General features: G+C 37.2%; 1 protein-coding gene across 1 annotated transcript; it reads right to left on the bottom strand.

Annotated features, from left to right (window-relative positions):
- Window positions 1–21,294: 21,294 nt before the first annotated feature.
- On the bottom strand, window positions 21,295–25,195 carry LOC136231814 (protein BREVIS RADIX). Its single transcript, XM_066020780.1, has 5 exons — window positions 24,961–25,195; window positions 24,631–24,712; window positions 23,472–23,598; window positions 21,791–22,563; window positions 21,295–21,669 (listed from the first exon to the last, which is right to left on the bottom strand). The coding sequence occupies exons 3-5, from the start codon at window positions 23,580–23,582 to the stop codon at window positions 21,591–21,593; spliced, it is 963 nt and encodes a 320-aa protein (XP_065876852.1). The 5' UTR covers window positions 23,583–23,598; window positions 24,631–24,712; window positions 24,961–25,195; the 3' UTR covers window positions 21,295–21,590.
- Window positions 25,196–25,936: the final 741 nt, after the last annotated feature.

Genomic DNA, 25,936 nt, shown 5'->3' with positions numbered 1-25,936 from the left:
TCATCTAGGCATTTTGGAGTCTTGTGAATGTACTTTTGTTTTGTAAATCCTCTGTGTAGGATAATGACTTAAACGTGTATTGTAAATTATAAATGCTTTCTCTTATGTATAATATGTAAACTTTATATGAGATTGAAGTTTATATGATTGAGAATTGAAAACATGTCTATAACTGATATTGTGTGAGATATCATGTGATCCAAATGAGGGGGTTACATTTAGTGGTATCAGAGCGGGTCTACTTTCCTAGGGATTTGGTTGTGTATGACTTGTTTTGGATTCCTAGGGTAAGACCACATAATCATATTTTCTTATGCTAAAGCATGTTGACATGGTCATGTTTCATGTAGGGTTATGGAGTCTGATGGTGAGAATGGACAATCCGGTCATATGTCTAGTCATGGTTCAGTTGGTCGTGTTCATGAGTCTGGGGGCTCAGAACATATAGGAGCTTCAGAACATGCAGGGTATCCTCAGGGTTACAACCAGTTTGAACAGATGATGGGAATCTATTTGGCTCAAGGTCAGCCTCAGCCACGTGTTCAAGCTCGTCGAGATGCGCCAATCTTTGATAAAAATTTTGAAAGGCTTAAAAAGATGGGTGCAACAGAGTTTGAGGGTAGCACAGATCCTGATATAGCTGATAAATGGTGGGCCAAGATTGAAGATGTACTTGAGAACACAGAGTGTCGTCTGGACTCAATGGTCAAATATGTTTCTAATCTTTTCACTGGTGAAGCTTTAGAATGGTGGAGATCTATAAAAAGGACAAGAATTAGAACTGAAATAACATGGGATATTTTCAAGAAGTTGTTCACTAATAAGTACATGTCAAAGATATACAAAGATAGGAAACAAACAGAGTTTTTGACCCTTATGCAGGAGGATATGTCTGTGGCTGAATACGAGCTTAAGTTTAACACTTTAGCCAAATATGCACCTGCAAATGTGGCTACAGAAGAAGCAAAATGTCGCAGGTTTGAACATGGTCTACACCCAGATGTTAGAATGGGGATTCATGCACATGAAACGAGCTTTAGATTGTTAGTAGAATCTGCACTCAGAGCGGAGGAAATTGTGAAAGATAAAGAACAACTTTTTGTAACTAAAAGGGCTAGATTTGATACAGAAGGCCAGTCTAGCAGGCCATCAAAGAGAGGTGGATTCTCAGTTTCTTCTAGAGGCTATTCTCAACAATTTAGAGGTAGTAGTAGTATCCATCGTGGTGGGACTAGATCACGGGGCGGATTTGGAGATGTTTTGAGTAGTGCTCCATCCGTTGGTAGTAACAGATTTTCAGTTGGTCGGTTTAATAGTGGGTATAGAAGAGGAGTGAGGACAACATCTTTTCCAGCTTGTCAGACATGTGGACGGGTACACAGAGGTGAGTGTTGGGGACCTTCCCTGGTTTGTGGCAGATGTGGCCGATCTCACACAGGAGAGTGTTATGGTTCATTTAAGAAGGGTACATGTTTTGAGTGTGGAGAAACAGGCCATTATCGTAATGATTGTCCCTTACTAGTTGATAGAGGAGAGAGAGTTCAACCTCAGTCTAATATAGGAGGTGGTGCAGCTGGAGTGGATAGAGGCAGAGGCAGAGGTCGAGGAGGAGGTAGATGGGGTAGACATGATGCTCCTATGGGTGGACAGACACAAAATTTACCACGAAATAGAGCCTTCAATATGACGAGGGGTGAAGCTCAAATAGCACCAGAGGTTATATCCGGTACAATTTCTATCCTTGATACCTTAGCTTTTGTTTTGATTGACCCTGGATCCACTCATTCATACATAACACCTGAGTTTATATTGAAAATAAATGGGACGGTAGAACCATTAGGATATGATGTGGGAGTTATCCTACCAGTTGGGAATAATGTTATTGTAAATCAGGTTCTGAGAGATTGTCCTATAAAAGTGAGGGGAAGTGAGTTCCCTATAGATTTAGTAGTTATGGGGTTTAGAGAATTCGATATTATTTTGGGGATGGATTGGCTATGTAAATATGAAGCTAAAGTTGATTGTTGTTCAAAGGAAGTTGTGTTACATTTTAATTCAGAATCAACTGTGTTATTTGTTGGGGAGAGAAAGGTTGTGCCATCTTGTTTAATATCTGCAATTCAAGCAATTAGATGGATTAGAAATGGGTGTGAGGCATATTTAGCTCATGTTGTGGACACTAGGGAGGATGGAGGCAAATTGGAGAATATTCCAGTGGTGAGAGATTTTGCAGATGTATTCGTAGATGAACTACCAGGATTACCACCTCACAGGGAGATTGATTTTCCTATTGAGACCATGCCAGGAGTATCTCCTATATCAATTGCTCCATATAGAATGGCTCCAATGGAATTACAAGAATTGAAGAAACAAATAGAAGAACTACTTGAAAAGGGGTTTATACGACCTAGTACTTCACCGTGGGGAGCACCTGTATTATTTGTGAAGAAGAAAGATGGAAGTATGCGATTGTGTATTGATTACAGACAATTGAACAGAATGACAGTGAAAAACAAGTATCCATTGCCTCGGATTGATGATTTGCTAGATCAGCTTAGAGGAGCTCATCATTTTTCAAAGATTGATCTACGATCGGGCTATTGGCAGTTGAGAGTTGCAGAAGCTGACATACCTAAAACTGCTTTTCGTACAAGGTATGGTCATTTTGAGTTTCTTGTGATGCCTTTTGGCTTGACTAATGCTCCTGCAGCTTTCATGGCATTAATGAACAAGAATTTTCAGCCATATCTAGATAAGTTTGTTGTGGTGTTCATTGATGATATCCTAGTGTACTCAAGGACTGTGGGTGAGCATGAACAACATTTGAGAATTGTTTTGAAAATTTTGAGAGATAATCATATGTATGCAAAGCTGAGCAAATGTGAATTTTGGATGGATGAAGTTGTATTCCTTGGTCATGTGGTGTCAGGTGAAGGGGTTCAACCCGACCCTTCCAAAATTAAAGCTATTGATGAATGGGAACCGCCAAAGAACGTTACAGAGCTTAGGAGTTTTCTTGGGTTAGCTGGTTATTACAGGAGATTTGTAGAGGGTTTTTCTCTGATTGCAGGTCCATTAACTAAATTGCTGAGAAAGGGAGTTGTATTCCAGTGGAATGATAAATGTCACCAAAGCTTTGAGGAACTAAAGAAGAGATTGACTTCCGCACCAGTGTTAGTGTTACCTTCTGAAGGTGGTGGCTTTGTTGTTTATACAGATGCCTCGGGACAAGGTTTGGGATGTGTTCTAATGCAAAATGGGAAAGTCATTGCATATGCTTCTAGGCAACTGAGACCTCATGAGATGAATTACCCCACACACGACTTAGAGTTGGCAGCAGTCATCCATGCATTGAAGGTATGGAGACATTACCTATATGGGGAGACATTTCAGATTCTCACTGATCACAAGAGTTTGAAGTACATCTTTACACAAAAGGAGTTGAACCTAAGACAAAGGAGATGGATTGAGCTATTAAAAGATTATGATTGTACAATAGATTACCATCCAGGAAAAGCTAATGTGGTTGCAGATGCTTTGAGTAGAAAGAGTGTTGATATTGTGGCTAGTATGAAGAGTTATAGTTTAAATTCACTAGTGGAGATGCGAGCCATGGATGTGCAGTTAGAAGTAAATGAAGTAACAGGTTTGATGGCTACACTACGGGTAAAACCAGATTTGAAAGAAAGGATCCAAGAAGCACAATGGCATGATCCTTATTTACAGAAAATGCGAGATCGTGTACAACAAGGTAAAAGACCTGATATTTCTGTGGAAGATGATGGAACTATGATGATAGGTAGTCGATTATGTGTTCCAGATGTAGCAGATTTAAGATCAGAAATTCTACAGGAAGCACATAATTCTCCTTATGCTATGCACCCAGGAATGACAAAGATGTACAGAAATTTGAGACCTTTTTACTGGTGGCCTACAATGAAGAAAGATGTATCTGATTTTGTTTCCAAATGTTTGACATGTCAACAGGTTAAAGCTGAGCATCAAGCTCCCGTGGGAAAACTAAAACCTTTAACCATACCAGAGTGGAAATGGGAGAGGATCACTATGGATTTTGTGATGGGATTACCAAGAACAAGGCGTAGACACGATAGTATATGGGTGATAGTGGATAGACTTACGAAATCTGCTCACTTTCTACCGATTCAACAGACAGACTCGATGGATAAATTGGCTAGACTTTATGTGGAACAAATAGTGAGGTTGCATGGAGTACCTATATCTATTATTTCAGATCGTGATCCTAGATTTACATCTAGATTTTGGGGCAGTTTACAGCACTCATTGGGAACAAAATTGCATTTTAGTACAGCCTTTCATCCACAGACAGATGGACAATCGGAAAGAACTATTCAGACCTTAGAGGATATGATGAGAGCTTGTGTTCTTAATTTCCAAGGTGAGTGGGATATACATTTACCTCTTATGGAGTTTGCTTATAATAATGGTTATCATTCGAGTATAGGCATGGCACCTTATGAGGCATTATATGGAAGACCATGTAGAAGCCCTATATGTTGGGATGTTGAAGGAATGAGGCAATTGGAAGGACCTGAGTTAGTCCAGGAAACTGTTGAGAAGATCAATGTCATAAAGAAGTATTTAAAAGCTGCACAGGAACGTCAGAAAGCCTATGTGGATCAGCACCGAAGGGAGATGGAATATAAAGTTGGAGATAAAGTGTTTTTAAAAATATCCCCGTGGAAAGGAATAGTTCGTTTTGGCAGAAGAGGGAAGTTGAATCCAAGATACATCGGGCCTTATGAGATCATTGAGAGAGTTGGACCATTGGCTTATAGGTTAGCTCTACCACCAGAATTGTCTTTAATACATGATGTATTTCATGTGTCAGTATTGAGAAGATATAGATCAGACCCAAGTCATATGATTCCTGAACCTGAGATTGCAATAGTGAATACAGACTTAACTATTCGTGAGCAACCTTTAGAGATTTTGGGACGAGAAATGAAACGACTCAGAAACCGTGAAATTCCAATGGTTAAGGTGAGATGGAGTCATAATCAAACACTTGATGAGGCAACTTGGGAGGTGGAAGAAAATATGAGGACACAATATCCTTACCTATTTGAAGCTTCTGGTATGTGAATTTCGGGGACGAAATTCTTTAAGGGGGGAAGAACTGTAACATCCCTAAAACCCTAACATATACATCTTCCCACATTCATATATGTTTTCATGATTGAATACATACATTTTAGATTTATCGCATTGTCATTAGAAGTTTCATATGCATAATGCGATTACCGTGCGATTAGTAGACGATTAGTGTATCGTTAAGATGTAACGATTGGTTAATTGAGTTAGGACTTAAATGAATGAATAAATGAATTCATATGTCCTAAATTGATTAAGTTACACTTTAGGAGGGCTAAATTTGAGGTTTGTGAGCAAGCACGAGGTGTCACCCCAATATTAAGACAAAATACACCTCTTCATTTGCCAAATGATGTGCACAACTCATTCTTTATCTATTCCAGCCACAATTTCGACCAAAACTTCAGCAAACCTTCCTTTGATATACCCTAACATCCTCCAAACAAAACTCTTCCAATTTCTTCCATTTTCAAGCCAAACAAGTCAAGTTAGGAAGCATACTAGGTGATAGACACAAGTTGAAGGTTAGTATGCTGTTTTAGCTTGTTTTCTATGAGTTGGAGATTCTGAAAAAACCTAGGTATGATCATAGGATTTGTTGTGGATGCGTTGTGATTGAGCTTGTTAAGTTTTGGTGTTGTTTTCATTGGTTTTAGGCAGTCCAAATGAAAGATATGTATCAAGTGCCCTAAACAGAAATCTAGGGTACTGCTTTCAGTCATTTTGGAGCCTGTTTTTCATATTGATATTGTTCGAATTTGAAGATACATAAAGAATAACATATGTTCCTATATGTGTTATGAAACCCTCTGTAAAATATGGGACTTTAATTCCATATATAGAGGAAGAAAACCTAGATGGATCATGACTGCCTCGAAATTGAATGTCATGTGAGGCAGCCATGTTGATGTAGCATTTTGAGGATCTTAAAGTCCGAATTGGAGAAAGTTTCTTTATACAAAAGTGTTCCTAAATACTTGAAGTATATTTCTGTAAAAGGATTTGGCAATCCATTGTGTTTATTGTGAGCTAGGTTGAGTGAATTATGGTAGATGCAAATCTGAATAGTCTGTTTCTTGGCTGGAAACAGGACCGAATCATTTTGCATGCCATATATTGTGTAGAAGTGATATTAAAGTGAATTTTGGATATGTGATACCCATATATGTCTAGTTTCAGTAGGTTCAAGAATCAGGGCATTTGGATTAATATAGAGAAAGTTATGGCAGAATGTGTGCAAGTAGGTCATGTGATGATCTAAGACAAAAGGATTAGATTGCATGAACTTTGTGGCATTAGTGTCTTGTAAATCATATATCATTCCTTAGTTTCTATTTTCATTAAGTTTATGTTAAGTCTAATTGTATCAATGTTATGTGACATTAGGAGGGCAAGGTGCAATTGAACGCACACCCGATCGTGTTGAATAGATCGAACCAAGTGCGACGGTAAGCATATTGCTTATATATGTGTATGAATGTATTGTGCCTTGTGACTTGTTGAGTGTGAGATGTGGTTGAATCTGATGTGAATGATGTGGATAATGTTTGAGCGTTTATGATACGTCATGATTGATAAGAAAGTGTTATGATTGAGTATGTTGCAGTGTTATGCGTAAATACGGCATGTTAAGCCTTGTGCACATACTGGAACTGAATAATGGTTGGATTATAAATGAATATGAGCTTGCTTAGATGGATATGTGAAATGGTCCAAGTTGAGAGTGCTATCCGAATATTGTGAGCCGGAAGCACATGTGTTGAGATATATGAGTACGTGAGTGAGTGTAACTCCTCCGTAGCACAGATGATTGTATTCCGAATTTAGTGAGCCGGAATACAGATTGGGCCCAAGGACCATTTTATATATATTGTCTAAGTATAGCAAGGCCTTTCTAAAATCAGTATTACTATTCTAAATGAATAAATTCTAACTTGGTACTGATGACCTATTTTGGTTGTGCTCTTTACATTACTTGTATATACATATATGTGTAATATGTTTATTGAGTAGGCAGCTCACCCCTTGCCAACAGATTTTACAGGTTAGGTGGAGTTCTTCTTGCTTAAGGTCGCACCAGCAGTGTCAGTCCATTCTCATCTAGGCATTTTGGAGTCTTGTGAATGTACTTTTGTTTTGTAAATCCTCTGTGTAGGATAATGACTTAAACGTGTATTGTAAATTATAAATGCTTTCTCTTATGTATAATATGTAAACTTTATATGAGATTGAAGTTTATATGATTGAGAATTGAAAACATGTCTATAACTGATATTGTGTGAGATATCATGTGATCCAAATGAGGGGGTTACATGCTATATCGTAGTAGGATGCAAGAGGGCACATCTGTCATGACACATTGTGTCAAGATGATTGGCTACATTACCAAACTTTCTAGTATTGGATTTGCGATGGATAACGAATTAAGTATAGACTTAATTCTTCAATCCCTCCCAGAAAGTTATTCACAGTTCATTATGAACTATCAGATGAATGACTTGCAAACCTCTCTTGAAGAGCTTGCAAACATGTTCAAGTCAGTTGAGCCCAATATGAAGAAAGACAAAGCCATACCGGCTCTTGTCATTGAGGGACCAAAGAAAAGGAAAGGGAGCTATCCCAATCCTAATTATCCCAAGAATGTAAGAAAGTCGTGCCCTACAAAGCTAAGGGAAAGGAAGTGAAGAAGCCCAAAGGAGAGTGCCACTTCTGTGGTAAAGACGGGCATTGGAAGAGGAACTGTTGGTGTACCTAGCCTTCCTCAAAAGGGGAAGAAGCTGGGACTTCAACATCTGGTATGTTTTATATTGAAATTTCACAGTCTGAATCTTTTGGTACTTGATACCGGATGCAGCCTGAGGATATTCCAGGAATATCTAGAAATATTATTTCTATTAGCCGCCTTATTGACGACGGCTTGTCATATTTCAATAAAAGACAATAGTTGCAATTTTTATAAAGATTCGATCTTTTATTTTTCAGGAATTTCACAAAATGGGATTTATGTGTTAGATGACAAAATTCCTGTTTTTGCAATTGATACCAAAAGACATAAGCTAGATAATTCAACTTACTTGTGGCATTGTCGTTTAGGCCATATAAACAAGAGACGCATGCTAAAGCTACATTCAGATGGGCTTATAGATCCAATCGATCCCGAATCATTGGAAACATGCGAATCATGTTTAAAAGGTAAAATGACAAAGACACCCTTTAGCAATAAAGGTAAGCATGTATCAGACACTCTAGGACTCATTCATTCAGATGTATGCGGTCCTATGTCAGTCCAAGCACGAGGAGGATTCGGATTCTTCATAAGCTTCATAGATGACCATACCCGATATGGTTACATCTACTTGATGAAGCACAAGTCAGAAGCTTTTGAGAAATTCAAATGCTTCAAGAATGAAGTAGAAAATCAATTAGGAAAGAAAATAAAGACGCTTCGATCTGATCGAGGTGGCGAATATCTTTTAGATGATTTTCTGAATTATCTAACTGAATATGGGATATGCTCACAATGGACACCTCCCTATACACCACAACACAATGGTGTGTCCGAGAGGAGAAACCGTACCCTATTAGATATGGTACGATCCATGATGAGCATGGCCTTACTTCCAAAGACGTTATGGGGCTATGCCTTAGAAACTGCCCTCTTCACCCTAAATCGAGTACCAACTAAATCCGATAGTTCCACACCATATGAATTGTTCGTTGGTAGGAAACCCGTGTTTTCATTTATGAGAATATGGGGTTGTTCAGCCTTTGTCAAACGCATTGCGTCCGACAAACTAGATTCGAAATCTGATAAATGTTTCTTCATTGGATACCCTAAGGAAACTATGGGATATTACTTCTATCATCCAGATGATCAGAAAGTAATCGTATCCAAGCACGCAACCTTGTTAGAGAAAGAGTTTCTCGAAGAAACACAAAAGGGAAGCATGATTGAACTTGACGAAGTTCAAGAAAAAGAAACACCGACTGAAACAACAGAGGCGGTTGAGGTACCCGAAGGAGTCCCATTAGATGAGACTCTAGTGCCACCTATTCGTATATCACAAAGAGTTCGTGAACTCCCAGTTAGATATGGTTTTCTAGTGGGAGATGATAATGAGGTTCCCGTGTTAGACGACGAACCCGAAAACTACGAAGAGGCTCTTACTAGTCCAGATTCTAAAGCATGGCTTGAGGCCATGGATTCTGAAATGGATTCCATGTATACTAACCAAATATGGACTTTGGTTGATCCACCCGAAGGGATAATACCCATTGGGTGCAGGTGGATCTTCAAAAAGAAAACAGACATGGATGGAAAGGTTAGCACCTACAAAGCTAGGTTAGTAGCGAAAGGATATCGTCAGAAGCAAGGAATTGATTATGACGAAACTTTCTCTCCTGTGGCTATGTCCAAATCAATCAGAATCATGCTTGCAATTGCCGCTCACTACGATTATGAGATTTGGCAAATGGATGTGAAAACAGCTTTCCTAAACGGAAACCTGCTTGAGGATGTATATATGATGCAGCCTGAAGGTTTCATATCGAAGGATGCAAATAAAGTTTGCAAACTTCAGAGATCCATTTATGGACTCAAGTAAGCATCTAGAAGCTGGAATAAGCGTTTTGACGAAACCATAAAACAATTTGGTTTTGAACAAAATTGCGAAGAAGCTTGCATTTACAAGAAAGCAAGTGGGAGCTCTATAGCATTTCTCATACTATATGTGGACGATAAATTATTAATGGGAAATGACGTTGCTCTCTTACAGTCAGTGAAAGTATGGTTATCTGGTAACTTCTCAATGAAAGACCTTGGTGAAGCAGCTTATATACTTGGCATAAAGATCTATAGAGATACATCGAGAAGACTGCTTGGTCTTTCACAGGCTACATACATTGAAAAGGTGCTAAATCGGTTTAGCATGCTTGAATCGAAACGAGGTAACTTACCCATGTTACATGGAGTAAAGTTAAACAATCATCAATGTCCTAAAATCGATGATGATAAACGACGCATGGCTGTAGTCCCGTACGCCAGCGCAATCGGTTCGATTATGTATGCTATGCTATGCACTAGACCTAACATAGCGTTCGCGTTATCTGTAACGAGTCGTTACCAAGGGAATCCGGGAGACGAGCATTGGATTGCCGTCAAGAACATTCTTAAGTACTTGAGAAGAACTAAAGATATGTTCCTAGTGTACGGAGAAGGTGATCTGAAAATAGAAGGATTTTCAGACGCAAGTCATCTCACAGATGAGAATGATTATAAATCCCAATCAGGATACCTGTTTATCTTGAATGGGGGCGCGGTCAGTTGGAAGAGTTCCAAGCAGGGAAGCATAGCTTTCTCTACGACCGAGTCAGAGTATATCGCAGATGCGGAAGCAGCAAAGGAAGCGGTTTGGATTAGAAAGTTCATTACAGAACTAGGTGTGGTGCCTGACATTGTCAATCCCATTACACTGTACTGTGATAACAATGCAGCCATTGCACAAGCAAAGGAACCACGGTCTCATAATGCATCCAAGCATTACCTTAAGCGATACCACATCATTAGAGAGATTGTGGCTAGAGGAGATGTGAGAATAGAAAGAGTACCTACAGAGGACACCATTGCAGATCCGTTGACAAAGCCTTTAACCCAGAGAATACATGATCGTCATTTAATTTCTACTGGGATAAGTTTTAGAAACAATTGGCTTTAGTCCAAGTGGGAGTATGTTGGGGTTTAGTGTCCTATAGACAATTGTTCTAGGATACAAACTTAATGTAAATGAATTGTTCTTTATATCATTTGTTTAATGAGATATATGTTTTATAACTATATAAAGGCAATCCCTTTTAAGCACTAAATAAAGTCTAATAAAAGGAAATCCGTAAGTTTATTTAAAGTGATTATAAAGTGTTCATACAAGCATGAAGTGAGACAAAACTTTATAGTAAACTGATAAACTTAAAACCACCCCAAGTCAAGTGATATGTTTGGGATTGACATATCACTGTTGAGACTTGTATGTAACAATGTCTTCTGTCCGACAGAAAGCTGATCTCACAAGCTTCATATATACAGATATCTGGACAGTTACATAGATCCGATGAAATGTTGTTCATTAGGATTGGGAATCCGATTTGAGATAACAGGATGGGTAGATTCATCCTTGTCACCTATTCATCTCATTGGTATTAATAGGTATAACTAATCCTCAGACTCAAAGGAATATTAATTGGTATTCTGGATTACGGAATGTGATGCTTTGACTCTGGTGTAACACGATCCTTAACAAAGATGACTCTGGGGTGTGAACAGTAGACGTTGGGTATCACAGGAAGTAATTGCGGAGTCGTTATATATTAGATTGAGCATTTATCACTCCCGATAAATGGGAGATACATCCATGGATCGCTTGTGGAATACTCGACTCTAAATCCTTGCAAGGTGATAGCTTAAGAGTAAGAAATACAGATTTCACTTAACCTATCTTTTTGAGTTGACTCAGCCTGTACAAGTAAAATGAACGTCTCGCTATATGTGACTTGACATCACCCATAGTCATAAGATTCAGTTCAAGGATGTAGTTGATAAAGGATCGAATTATACTGTAACTAATACGGAAAGGTTAACGACAGAATCAACCTGTCTTCTTATAGCTCTGGGGGAATGATTACGGACTTGCTAATCACATACTCTGTACATCATTCCGTTATGCAAAGATTAAATATAATTCTCTGAAAATTAATTTAATAACGTTGCATACGGCTAGAAGCAATAAGAACCTAATGGATCACACATAAGACTTGGAACCTAAAAGAGAGATAGATGTTAATTAATTGATAGAAGCCCAATAAGGCCCATGGACATAAGGGGGTCGAAATTCATGTAGTGATATACATGAATAATTAATTTGATTTTGTTAATCCTAATTAGATTAGGAATATGAATTAAATTAATTAAGAGATAATTAAGTTAGGAGTTTTAATTAGATTAATATACTCCTATTATTATCCAATAAGGTTATTATTATTATCCTTAATATATTAGATATATAGTGAGATAATAATTAGGAATTCTAATCCGAATGGAATTCCTATTCAGTAACCTAATTCTATCTAACTAGGGATTAGATACAAGAGATTATAAATACTCATTCCCTTGAGATTTTCGAAATCCAAGCAAGCCATACCCTACTTGTGATTTTCGAAATTCACCTAGTCCAAGAGAGAGAAAATTCGACACCCCTAGTTCGAGGACGAGATTTCTCTACGGCTTCGTTTGATCAATTGATTTTCATCTATTTCTTTTATCCTTGATCTTGTGTTGATTAGTTAGAGGCAATCTACTTTGGTTGCTATTCAACGGTTGATACTAAATTAATCTTCCCGTGTTTTATTTCGTGTTTGGGAACTCGAAGAAGAAAAACAAACAAAAGGGAAGAAATTCGTTTTACTACTCCTACATCGGGTCAGTTCACGATTTCGCGGATTCCCTGAGATTGAACCGTCGGATCATCGCGATTTTTGGATAGAAGCTTCTAGACATATTCTTCCACGTTTCCACCGAAGGGATTGTCGTTCGGAGGTCTGAAAGGTCTGTTTCGGATAGGGGCAGATTGGTAGACAGTTTCTATCTCTTTTTGAAGTTGTGGGCACTTCATTAACAACGGTAGATTGATCATCAAGAGGTAATTCTTCTTATCCCTCTTTATATGAAATAACGGTTAACGGATCTTGTGGTTTATGGAAATAGGTTAAAAAAAATTATATTTCTGCTGCTATACCTTGGCCTAATTTCCAACAGATGCAGCCTGAAGGTTTCATATCGAAGGATACAAATAAAGTTTGCAAACTTCAGAGATCCAATTATGGACTCAAGCAAGCATCTAGAAGCTGGAATAAGCGTTTTGACGAAACCATAAAACAATTTGGTTTTGAACAAAATTGCGAAGAAGCTTGCATTTACAAGAAAGCAAGTGGGAGCTCTATAGCATTTCTCATACTATATGCGGACGATATATTATTAATGGGAAATGACGTTGCTCTCTTACAGTCAGTGAAAGTATGGTTATCTGGTAACTTCTCAATGAAAGACCTTGGTGAAGCAGCTTATATACTTGGTATAAAGATCTATAGAGATAGATCGAGAAGACTGTTTGGTCTTTCACAGGCTACATATATTGAAAAGGTGCTAAATCGGTTTAGCATGCTTGAATCGAAACGAGGTAACTTACCCATGTTACATGGAGTAAAGTTAAACAATCATCAATGTCCTAAAACCGATGATGATAAACGACGCATGGCTGTAGTCCCGTACGCCAGTACAATCGGTTCGATTATGTATGCTATGCTATGCACTAGACCTGACGTAGCGTTCGCGTTATCTGTAACGAGTCGTTACCAAGGGAATCCGGGAGACGAGCATTGGATTGCCGTCAAGAACATTCTTAAGTACTTGAGAAGAACTAAAGATATGTTCCTAGTGTACGGAGAAGGTGATCTGAAAATAGAAGGATTTTCAGACGCAAGTCATCTCACAGATGAGAATGATTATAAATCCCAATCAGGATACCTGTTTATCTTGAATGGGGGCGCTGTCAGTTGGAAGAGTTCCAGCAGGGAAGCGTAGCTTTCTCTACGACCGAGTCAGAGTATATCGCAGCTGCGGAAGCAGCAAAGGAAGCGGTTTGGATTAGAAAGTTCATTACAGAACTAGGTGTGGTGCCTGACATTGTCAATCCCATTACACTGTACTGTGATAACAATGGAGCCATTGCGCAAGCAAAGGAACCACGGTCTCATAATGCATCTAAGCATTACCTTAAGCGATACCACATCATTAGAGAGATTGTGGCTAGAGGAGATGTGAGAATAGAAAGAGTACCTACAGAGGACAACGTTGCAGATCCGTTGACAAAGCCTTTAACCCAGAGAATACATTATCGTCATTTAACTTCTACTAGGATAAGTTTTAGAAACAATTGGCTTTAGTCCAAGTGGGAGTATGTTGGGGTTTAGTGTCCTATAGACAATTGTTCTAGGATACAAACTTAATGTAAATGAATTGTTCTTTATATCATTTGTTTAAAGAGATATATGTTTTATAACTATATAAAGGCAATCCCTTTTAAGCACTAAATAAAGTCTAATAAAAGGAAATCCGTAAGTTTATTTAAAGTGATTATAAAGTGTTCATACAAGCATGAAGTGAGACAAAACTTTATAGTAAACTGATAAACTTAAAACCACCCCAAGTCAAGTGATATGTTTGGGATTGACATATCACTGTTGAGACTTGTATGTAATAATGTCTTCTGTCCCCCAGAAAGCTGATCTCACAAGCTTCATATATACAGATATGTGGACAGTTACATAGATCCGATGAAACATTGTTCATTAGGATTGGGGATCCGATTTGAGATAACAGGATGGGTAGATTCATCCTTGTCACCTGTTCATCTCATTGGTATTAATAGGTATAACTAATCCTCAGACTCAAAGGAATATTAATTGGTATTCTGGATTACGGAATGTGATGTTTTGACTCTGGTGTAACACGATCCTTAACAGAGATGACTCTGGGGTGTGAACAGTAGACGTTGGGTATCACAGGAAGTAATTGCGGAGTCGTTATATATTGGATTGAGCATTTATCACTCCCGATAAATGGGAGATACATCCATGGATCGCTTGTGGAAGACTCGACTCTAAATCCTTGCAAGGTGATAGCTTAAGAGTAAGAAATACAGATTTCACTTAACTTATCTTTTTGAGTTGACTCGGCCTGTACAAGTAAAACGAACGTCTCGCTATATGTGACTTGACATCACCCATAGTCATAAGATTCAGTTCAAGGATGTAGTTGATAAAGGATCGAATTATACTGTAACTAATACGGAAAGGTTAACGACAGAATGAACCTGTCTTCTTATAGCTCTGGGGGAATGATTACGGACTTGCTAATCACATACTCTGTACATCATTCCGTTATGCAAAGATTAAATATAATTCTTTGAAAATTAATTTAATAACGTTGCATACGGCTAGAAGCAATAAGAACCTAATGGATCACACATAAGACTTGGAACCTAAAAGAGAGATAGATGTTAATTAATTGATAGAAGCCCAATTGAGCCCAATAAGGCCCATGGACATAAGGGGGTCGAAATTCATGTAGTGATATACATGAATAATTAATTTGATTTTGTTAATCCTAATTAGATTAGGAATATGAATTAAATTAATTAAGAGATAATTAAGTTAGGAGTTTTAATTAGATTAATATACTCCTATTATTATCCAATAAGGTTATTATTATTATCCTTAATATATTAGATATATAGTGAGATAATAATTAGGAATTCTATTCCGAATGGAATTCCTATTCAGTAACCTAATTCTATCTAAGTAGGGATTAGATACAAGAGACCCTTGAGATTTTCGAAATCCAAGCAAGCCATACCCTACTTGTGATTTTCAAAATTCACCTAGTCCAAGAGAGAGAAAATTCGACACCCCTAGTTCGAGGACGAGATTTCTCTACGACTTCGTTTGATCAATTGATTTTCATCTATTTCTTTTATCTTTGATCTTGTGTTGATTAATTAGAGGAAATCTACTTTCGTTGCTATTCAATGGTTGATACTAAATTAATCTTCCCGTGTTTTATTTCGTGTTTGGGAACTCAAAGAAGAAAAACAAACAAAAGGGAGAAATTCGTTTTACTAATCCTACATCAGGTCAGTTCACGATTTCGCGGATTCCCTGAGATTGAACCGTCGGATCGTCGCGATTTTTGGACAGGAGCTTCTAGACATATTCTTCCACGTTTTCACCGAAGGGATTGTCGTTCAGAAGTCTGGAAGGTCTGTTTCGGATAGGGGCAGATTGGTAGACATTTTCTATCTCTTTTGAAGTTGTGGGCACTTCATTTGCAACGGTAGATAGAACTTCTAAAAGGTATTTCTTCTTATCCTTATTTATATGAAATAACGGTTAACGGATCTTATGGTTAAATGGAAATAGGTTAAAAATTTTATATTTCCGCTGTTATACCTTAGCCTAATTTCCAACACATGTAAGTTCTGAAGTAACTCCTCCTGCACCAACTCAACTTCAGAATGATACTGTGCAGGTCAACATCTCTGCCGATCTACCTCTTCCTAACCCACTTTCGTAGAATGTTGAACAGTCAGTTCCTGGTGCTAACTTCAACAAAAGTCCAGCTGTTGATCATGCTGGCCCCTCTGGTACCAGAAAGCAACCTACTAAAAAACCTGTCACTGAGCGAACTCCTGAGGCAACTTATGCCTACCTAAATGCTACTGAGTCTGGGCGTCGAATCATTGACTCAGCTCAATCCATTCTTCAGGATTTGACTCCCTCTCATGCCGATGCTGCTGGGTCCGTTAATGTTGAGTCAACACAACTTTCTTCTGTCACTCAGCTCCTGAATGAGATCAAGGGTCTCAAAGATCTTGTGAGTGTCATGACAACAGTTCAATCTCAACAACCCAAGCAAGACTCCATTGTGAAGCTGGCTGAACTGCAGTTAATGATGGTGAATCACATGGATTCCCTCCAAGGCCAAATAAATGCTCTGTCTACAGTTAACACGGGATATGCTACCTCTGCTGAGGTTGACCACCACTTCACCAAGCTACACTCTGAGCTGATCGACACTCGTGTGCTAATTTCCTCCTCTTCCCAGTGTTCGATCGAGCAAATTAGCAAAGCTATCCGTCTACTCAATTTGAGTAAGGAAGAAATGGATACTGACTTGGTGAAAACAAATGAAATCCTACAATACTCCCAAGCCACCTTCAAACATGTGCGCCACACGAATGCTCAACGTCAGTTCTACGATTCAGCCTTGCTCAAAATGTATCATCAAGCTTATGCTAGGCTGACTGCCACGCTGACCTGGATTGGGAAATCATAGGAATATATTCTCAGTATGCTTAGTGCATCTATTCGAGTCCCTGGATCCATTATAGACGATGGAGTTTCTGTTTTCGATGGTCTCTGGGAAAGCACGAAACAGCTTAAGGCATACTCAGTGAGATTAACTCGTGCTGCTCTCAACGACACTTTCATTCCTCCTCCACCCGATGCTGGCAAAATGGGGGAGAAAGAACAAGCTGATGGAACTCAGCACAAATCGAGGGAAGCAGGAGAAGCATCTGGCAGTCAGCAGCAACAAAGAAACGCCAAGGGAAAAGGCAAAGTTAATCCTGCCCACCAAGCCCAAGTCAACAGGAAGAAATAGATTAGTTAATCTTAGAATTTGACTTGTAGTATCTGTCTGGCGTATTCTACTTGTTTGTTTGCTGACCAAACTATCTATTTTAACAGCATCTTTTATTTCAAACTGACTTATCTACTTGTGATGCTTAATTGTTGTGCGATATGCTGAACTGACTTAATTGAACAAACAATGAAAAGGAACATGCATAAAACTCTCAACACACATTTACTCTGATACATGAATACACTTTGCTCTGATACATAAATTCATAGATATAATCTCTCTGATACCTAAAACTGACCGTGTATCAAACTGAGTAAATACATGTTCCAACATATTGACATCTTCTAAAAGCTGACCTAGGCTCATCTGAATTAGATCGTAGAAGGTTTAGAATTACACTTAGTCAGTACAAGCATGCTTTGATTTTTCTCAATTAAATCCTGGAAGATTTAGAGTTAAATTAAGTCAAATAGATGCAACCCTTATGGGGGAGTAATTTCAGGAGAACAAAAGACAATTCAATCATAGGGAATTTCAAAACTGAGTTCCATAACTAAATATTTTGCCAACATCAAAATGTGGGAGTTTGTTGAAACACTTTTCCAACATGATTTTGATTTGACAAAATTATTTAAGTTAATCCATGATTAAGACAATTAAATTTAAGTGCTTTGATTTAATTGTACTAATGTGTTTGTTTAATGTTAAGTATAAAAATATTTAAGAACAGGAATCAAAATAAGACAGAACGTAGTCAGCATGATAACATAGCATGGGCTGAGTAAAGAATGACTTAGTACGAAAGAAGGAAAGTCTTCTTCAGGACCGAAGCCTACAGAACGAAGTTGGCCATAGAAACTGAGTGAAAAGCAACTCAGCATAAAGAAGAAAAGTCTTCTTTGGAACTATATCTTGTAGAACGAAGCTGACCGTGGAAGCTGAGTGAAAGACAACTCAATATCGGAATTGGCGACAATCAAAGACAACGGTTATCAAAGTCATGCTGAATGATTTTAAGGACAGCACCAATGATCCGTTTGCTAAAAGACAATATCCGACAACAGTCTGCACCAATAATAGAAACATTGGAATTACGCAAAGAGTTAATTTCGAGATGCATGGGTCAACTGTTCGCTAGCTAAAAGACGAAACCTGTACAAGAAGACAAACCTGCGAGAAGAAGACAAGTCTGGCTCCTGTGAAATTCAGACGATAGGATTGGCCTGCAAATCTGAAGCTGGCCAGAACATATCGCAAGAAAAAGCCGTTTGAATCCAACGGATAATTCCAGATTCAAATCATTTCTGCTTCAGACCTCAACTATAAAAGGACAAGTACACTTCTTGGATCCTTTGCCGAAATACAAGAGAAAAAGCATACATACAAAAGCACACAAAAACAAGAAAAAGATCTTACACCAAACTTCCATTTCTGTGTAAAAGCTAGAGTGATTTTTGTAATCACCTAAAGTGTTCTTTGTCTGAAAAGAACAATTCTTTATCAATTGTAAAATTGAGAGAGTAGTGCTGAGTACTCGGTTTTAAGTACTCAGTGGTAGAGAAATCTAGGTGTTTGGTTATAGCACTTAGTAGGAGTTGAGTAGACGAATAGAGGACGGTACTCTTGCATATTCAACTGCGTTGTAAACGATTTGTGCTCTACCTTTAAAGAGCTCAGTATTGGATTTAAAAAGCCCGAAGGGATTCTGGGGACTGGACGTAGGCGGAGAGGCCGAACCAGGATAAGTCGTGCTGAGTAATTTCTAACTCTCTCTCAATATATATATCTGTATGTGTTGCCTATTATATTTACTCAGTATATAAATTGTTTAAGCTGACACTGAGTAAATCAGAGTGCTGAGTTGGAAGCTGACCACAAAAGTGTCATTTCCCAACTCGCAAGTAAAACAGCTCTAGTCAGTATCTGACTAAAACTGTCTTACGCCTCACTCGGCCGTGCTGACCAAAACTGAGTTGTCAAACTCAAAGAATTATATTAAGTCAGCATAATTAAAACGAAAAAAATTATATTAGTTCCTAACCCCCCCTTGGAACTAATCACACGGGACCAACAAGTGTCAGATGGTCCATGCTCTTTCTCGAAAAAGTCTTCCAGACAGATTTTTGAGACTTCTGATTATTTCAGAAAATTGTCAGACCTTGTCTTCCAAGTTGACGGATCATTGACGCTGACCTGACGACTACTCAGCTTGATTCAGCGGCTTCGCCTTTAAGCTTTTTTGAAGAAGAAATTTCTTTTCTCAAAGCTGAGTTGCATTCTACTCAGCTCTGGCTGTGTGAGTTGTATCTGCTGACTTCGTCTTGACTTTCTCTTATAGATTCTTAGTTCCTGTTCTTGTTAATTAATTTACTCAACATTGAACAAACATATTAGTACAATTAAATCAAAGCACTTAAATTTAATTATTGGGATTTAAATAATTTTGTCAAATCAAAATCATGTGGAAAGGTGTTTCAACATTAATTCCAACAGAATTCACAGAAACAGTGTTCATAATAAAAAACCATCAGCTAGGTACCCTTTTCCCACAAAAGTCCCATTCCTAGTGAGAATAACCTTATCAGCCTAAAAAATGATTTTTCAGTCCAGCTTTATTTAATAAACTACCAGAAATAAGGTTTCTACGAAATGCATGCACATACAAACACATTGTTCAAAGATAGGCTTTTTCCAGAAGTTAATTTAATTAAAACTGTTCCTTTATCGACAACGCTAGCAGTTGTGGTGTTTTCCATATAGACGCATTCTCCATCGGCATCATCCTTAAAGTGATGAAAGAACTCCTTGTTTGAACATGGATGTCTAGTAGCTCCAGTGTCCAGCACCCAGTTAGTTTTTTTCTCCACCAGGTTTGCCTCGACCACAACAGTAGAAATAATTTCTTCATTCTCTACCAGATTGGATTGTGGAGCAGCTTTGTTGTTTGCATTTTGATTGGTATTTTGTTGGTTCTTCCTTTGGTAGCACTGAAATGCCTTGTGGTTAGGTTTTTCGCACACAAAGCATTCAACCTTCTTCTTCTGAATCCTTCCATTTTTCTTGAAAGACTTATTTTGATTTGAGCCTTTCTTGAACTTGTTTGATTGTCCTTTGGACCTATCTTTTGGCACCATAACAGATTCAACAATGTTAGCATTAATGGAAACAGATTAAAAGCAAAAGTGCTTATCTTAGAGACTTAAATCTTTCTTCTTATGCTTCAGGTGGTTTCTGAAATCACTCTAGGGAGGGAATTTCTCCAGAAGGACATTAGCTTGCAGCAAATCAGACATGGTCATGCTTTCACTGAGAACTTCAACAATAAGATTTTCATATTGATCATGAATTTGGTCAATGATGGGTTTTTCATCAACCATTTGATAATTAAGCCATCTACCAACAACATATTTTCGTTTACCAGCATCATCAGACCCATATATTTCTTTCAAGACGTCCCAAATTTCTTTGCCAGATTTTTTGTTCACAAAAATGTCAAACAGTTGGTTGAACATGTGATTAAGATCAATCGACAAACCAGAAAGAAACCATTTCAGTAGTGATGTACGCAAGAATAAGATCAAACGGAAGCAAGGTGCAGAACGATAGTGATCTCAACAGAAAGAGAATTTTTTTAAGAAGAATAAGTGAAACAAGAAAACCGAATGCAAACGAGAATACAGAATTGGTGAAACGGTTTGAAAGTGGATGAACGGAAGGGAAGAAGGTAGTCGGCCGAAATAGAGAAGGATGGGGAAATAATCGGGTTATGTGTTTTTAGGTTGTGTTAAATCTCTGATAGCATGTAAAATCTAAAGACTCTTTTAGATAGTGTTGGAGTATAATTAATATTCTTGATATGAAACAAGAAGCTGTATGCAAATAAATAAAGTTATGGAATAGGAGGACAAATAATCTGAATTGAATTCCTTTTTATCTATAAAGTTGGGTGTTACAGAGAACAAAGTCTGAATATGTAATAAAAATCAAAGAATCCAAAAGCCACTAAAATAAAATGTTTCTAACAAGGGAAAACATATCAGACACTAAAAACTGCTCTAAATATATTAAATAAAATAAAATAAAATAAATATAATAAAGAGAGACAAAAATGGAGTCATTTGAAGTTGATGGTGAAACATCCATCTTCTCCGACATATGAGCATGGCCATCTGGGAACATCCAAACATTCTATTTTTCATGTAGTAAATTATAGGTATTGAGATTGTATTCTTTCCCTGTTCTCTTCCCACCAATTCTTAGCATTGACCTCTCCGAACCTTTCCCGGCTGTCAATCAATACACACACAAAATCATAAACTTATTTCAATAAATAAATACAGTACTGGTTTCTCCACTCAGATGACCAGTACTAATCGCAGTTTACATTAGAGTTTTTGAAGATATAACCTGAATCTGACGCGTCGAAGCTCGCGGGTTCCATCAGGCAATTGTCTGATGGTAATATAAACACCAGGCTCATCTTGTTCAACCCATTCAGATTCCATATCAGAAGCATTACTAACAGAAATTGAAGGACCCTCATCTCTTGATGATGTAGTTGTTCTTGATGCTTCCATATTACTATTATTATAGTAGTTTCTAGGTGTATATGATGGAATCATCGGACTCTCTCTTCTTGAATATGAACTATCCCTCTCAGGGTCATGATCATGGTCAGGCTCAGCCTCAGACCTCGGAGGAGTATTAAGTGACTGCCGATTAAATCTTTGAACATTGTATAACTCCATGATTCTATCATAGTTTTCACCCCACCAACGTTGTGCTTGCCACTTGTTAAACATGTCTCGGCTGAAACGGATGCGTTTCAGATCATTCCCACCATTAGGGAGAGAAACAAAGGTGATGTGGACACCTGGTTCAACCTGAGCCATCCATTCTTTGTTTTGATCATCATCATCAACAACAACGTCAGCACCGGCAGAACCAGCTCCACCTAAAACTCTACTGAATCTTGAATCACCTCTACCTCCTCCGCCGCCTCCTCTGTGGAAATCCCAAGCTGGGGTTGAGCTTGAACTTCCTCCTCCTCCAAAATATGGAGAATTCACATCAAAATCAGGATACCCACTTTCTCCTTTCCTGTAACCACTGCTTGAACCAGAACCACCTGGGCATGGCTTGCACTGCTTTCCTGATAACTTCAATGCCATGTCCTTTATCTGATAATAATTTACTTCCCATTATTCAACAATTAACTCTACATTATTCACTTCTATTTTTTACCCTATAGAAGAAATTATACCTCAATTTTACCCTTTTATAAGTAGAATCTCTTCAAAACAGTGTAATTGAGTAAAGGGTTGCCATCATTTGTCACTATTGGGATATAATTGATTTTATCTCAGTAAATTTAACTGCTATTTATTAATTTTCTTTCTAGCCATGAATAAAGGCCTCTCTAGCTTGATACTAGTCTAGTCTAATGCAATAATTTCGTGAACAATCTAAATAAATCACTTCAAAAAACTACTACTTTCAAAATGGGTTATGCTGTAATACTCTATATTTATATATTTTACATTTTACGTGATTATATATTATATAAATGACAAAACAGATATTATCTAAAAACTAATACTATTAGAAAAATAGGATTAAATGTGTAACGATCTGATTCGGAGTGGGTGTTGCCGGAATAAAAGGTCTGAACAAGAAACGGTTCTAAGAATGACAATGAGACACGAATAAACTGAATCCCGTATAGAAAATAGAGAGGGAGTGACTGTGTCTTATTAGTAAGGTGGAAATCCAATACATGCGATACGATTTTAATACAAATTGTCTCTGTAAATTAGATTGGAGTGACATAGGTTAATGACCCTAAAATAATAATTATTAATATTTATTTAGAGACTTTGGGCAGAGGAGAGGAACGAATAAGGACAAAAACATATCCCAACAACATATGAGAGAGAAAGAGCAGAGGTACACAGAAGGAAGCAAGACATGTATATATAAATTAATATAAAAATAAAGAGCAAAACAGATGGTCCCCACTGTATAGAATAGATTCTTTTTTAATTGATATATTAATATTAAGAAGAAAAGAAAAGAGAGGATTATGGACCTGCGCCGTCAGGCTTTTGACGGCTTCTTTAGTACTTGGAGTTCCACTCCCACGCGCTCCTTCTTCTCCTTCCTCCGCTACTGGTTTTGTACACGCTATACACGTAAACATCTTTCCTTTTATACCCCTGCATCAAACATCATTTTACACTTTCAAATTTCAAATTATTTATTTTTATAACAAACCCATCTACTATTATCAAGTGAAAATGACGTTTCCAAAATATTTGACCACTATTCTCACTTACAGATTGCACCAAACAACCTCTTTCTGTCTTCTTATGTATTACTTATTAATGTCCAATTAAAAAAAATAAAAGTAACAAGAGACAATTCTAAAATGCATCAGTAGACATTATATAATATAATGTAATACTACCATTTGTGTATGGGTCAAACTGATATATATAGGTACATAAAGAACATTCACATCCTTGATTGGAGCAGACAACCTTGTATGGGTCCTGTTCCTAAGACTATAAAAATTTTGATATCATAATCCCCAAAAAAATAAAAAATAAAATGGCCACATCACATGGCTATATTTGATATCCCAATATTAATACTTGGTACCCTTGTTGAAAACAAAAAGGGCTAGAGTAGAAAAGAAAAAGAGTCCATCCATCTATCTATCTAAGCAAATCCTAATAACTTGAAGAATCAAAGATTTTCTTTTCTTTTCTTTTGGTTCTTTATTTTCTTGAGAAAGACAAAAGGAAAAGATAAAAAAGAACACTCTAACTCGGGATCGGAGAAGTGAGTAAAGAAATAAAAAAAAATGGGTCAATGAAAGTGGGTCTAGTAAGAGACTCCATGCTTATGCTTTTATGTACACAAAAATCCATTCAAGAATCAAATGTGCTTTTCTTTTCTCACAATTTAAACACAAAATTAACACCATTAATGGATGGACCCATTCATAACTGGTACTGCTAAAGAAATCAGAAATCTTGAAAAAGAAAAAGAAAGAACGATCAACAAGAGGTGTCTTGTAAAAAGATGATAGCTCTGTTTTAATAGACAAGGAGACATTTATTTAATGTTTATTATTAATCTGGATTGTGAAAGAAAGAAAGCAAGAAACAACTATTTCTTCTTTTTTAATTAAAAAATAAAATAAAACTTCATTTTTAATATGAAAACGACATACATAAACATACCCAAAAATCTCTTGCACCAGTTTCTTGAAATGCTGCTGTTTCCTCTTCCTTTATTTAGCTATCTACTCTTCATCAAATGTCCCTTTTTAATCAAATCAGATAAACAAATATAAAATCAGAAACCAGAAATCTACAATGGAGATTTTAAGGGGAATAAAGTAAGGCTCTGTTTGCTTGCAGAGAAAGTTCTAAAAATAGAGACAGATACTCTTTGTTGACCAAAAAGCAGCATGCGAAACAAAGTGGAAATCACAGACGATTACAAAAAAGAAATGCCGTGTTTGGTTACTGAGAAACTCAAGGAAAATTCAAAAGAAAAGAAAAGCCGACCTTGATTAAGCGAGCATAAAACCCAATAAAATCTTCATCTAATCAAAATTCTCTTGAATCGCGATCAAATGAATCGCGAAAGCGACGAAAAGAGAGAAAAAGAGGAATTTCGGGTCGGACGAAACAATGTAGAACGGTAAATCGGGCGAAATGGGATTGGATTGAAATAGAGTGGGATTTGGTTGGGTTCGGAGCTTTAAATGGAGAAAGAAACTTACAGACAAGGAAAAAGAATAAGAAGAGATACTCTTATTTATATAGCCAAGAGGGAAAGGGGTATAGACGGCATCCAAGTTTTACTGTTAATTGACGGAGATTTTATTTAATTTAATTTTGAGATGAATATTTGGACATAGGAGCCCACATGTGTAGGGTGATGTAAGGGGAAGGGGGATATGATATCTTATGTGTTAAAATCTTTTTTTTTTTTTTTGAAAGATTATGTGTTAAAATCTTAGTTACATCTTTTCTTTCATATCATCCCATCAAAGAAACAACTTTGATCATTTTTTTTATAAGTGAAAACAAATGGCACAAATTTTTCTAAGAATATAATGTTTTTGGGGTTAAGGTTGATTTTTTTTTAAATCCTTTCTTTTTTAGAAAAAGAAAAAGAAAATTTCATTAACTAAAGTCAGAATATAATATAGAACAAATAAAATCAGGTACCCGAGCAAGCTCATGGGCTACACCATTTACAGAACGGCTAACAAAATTGACACTAACATCATTTAAAGAACTTAAATGATATTTGCAATCTTCTAATATAAAACCATAAGCAGACTTAAAAGGTTATTCTCTAATATTAACTGTCGTAGCAGCATCCGATTCAATCTCACATCTTTCCAAACCTTTATTTTTTTTTTTTAACCAACTCAGTTTTTTCCTTATACCCTGACTTGATAGTTGTTTGAGAGAAGCTTAGAAAACGCACCACGGAACTGACATTCACTATTGCGAAGCACAACCCCTATTG

Source organism: Euphorbia lathyris, chromosome 6, assembly GCF_963576675.1.
Source record: "Euphorbia lathyris chromosome 6, ddEupLath1.1, whole genome shotgun sequence".
Classification (NCBI taxonomy): domain Eukaryota; kingdom Viridiplantae; phylum Streptophyta; class Magnoliopsida; order Malpighiales; family Euphorbiaceae; genus Euphorbia; species Euphorbia lathyris.
This window is presented reverse-complemented; position numbering and strand designations above follow the sequence as displayed.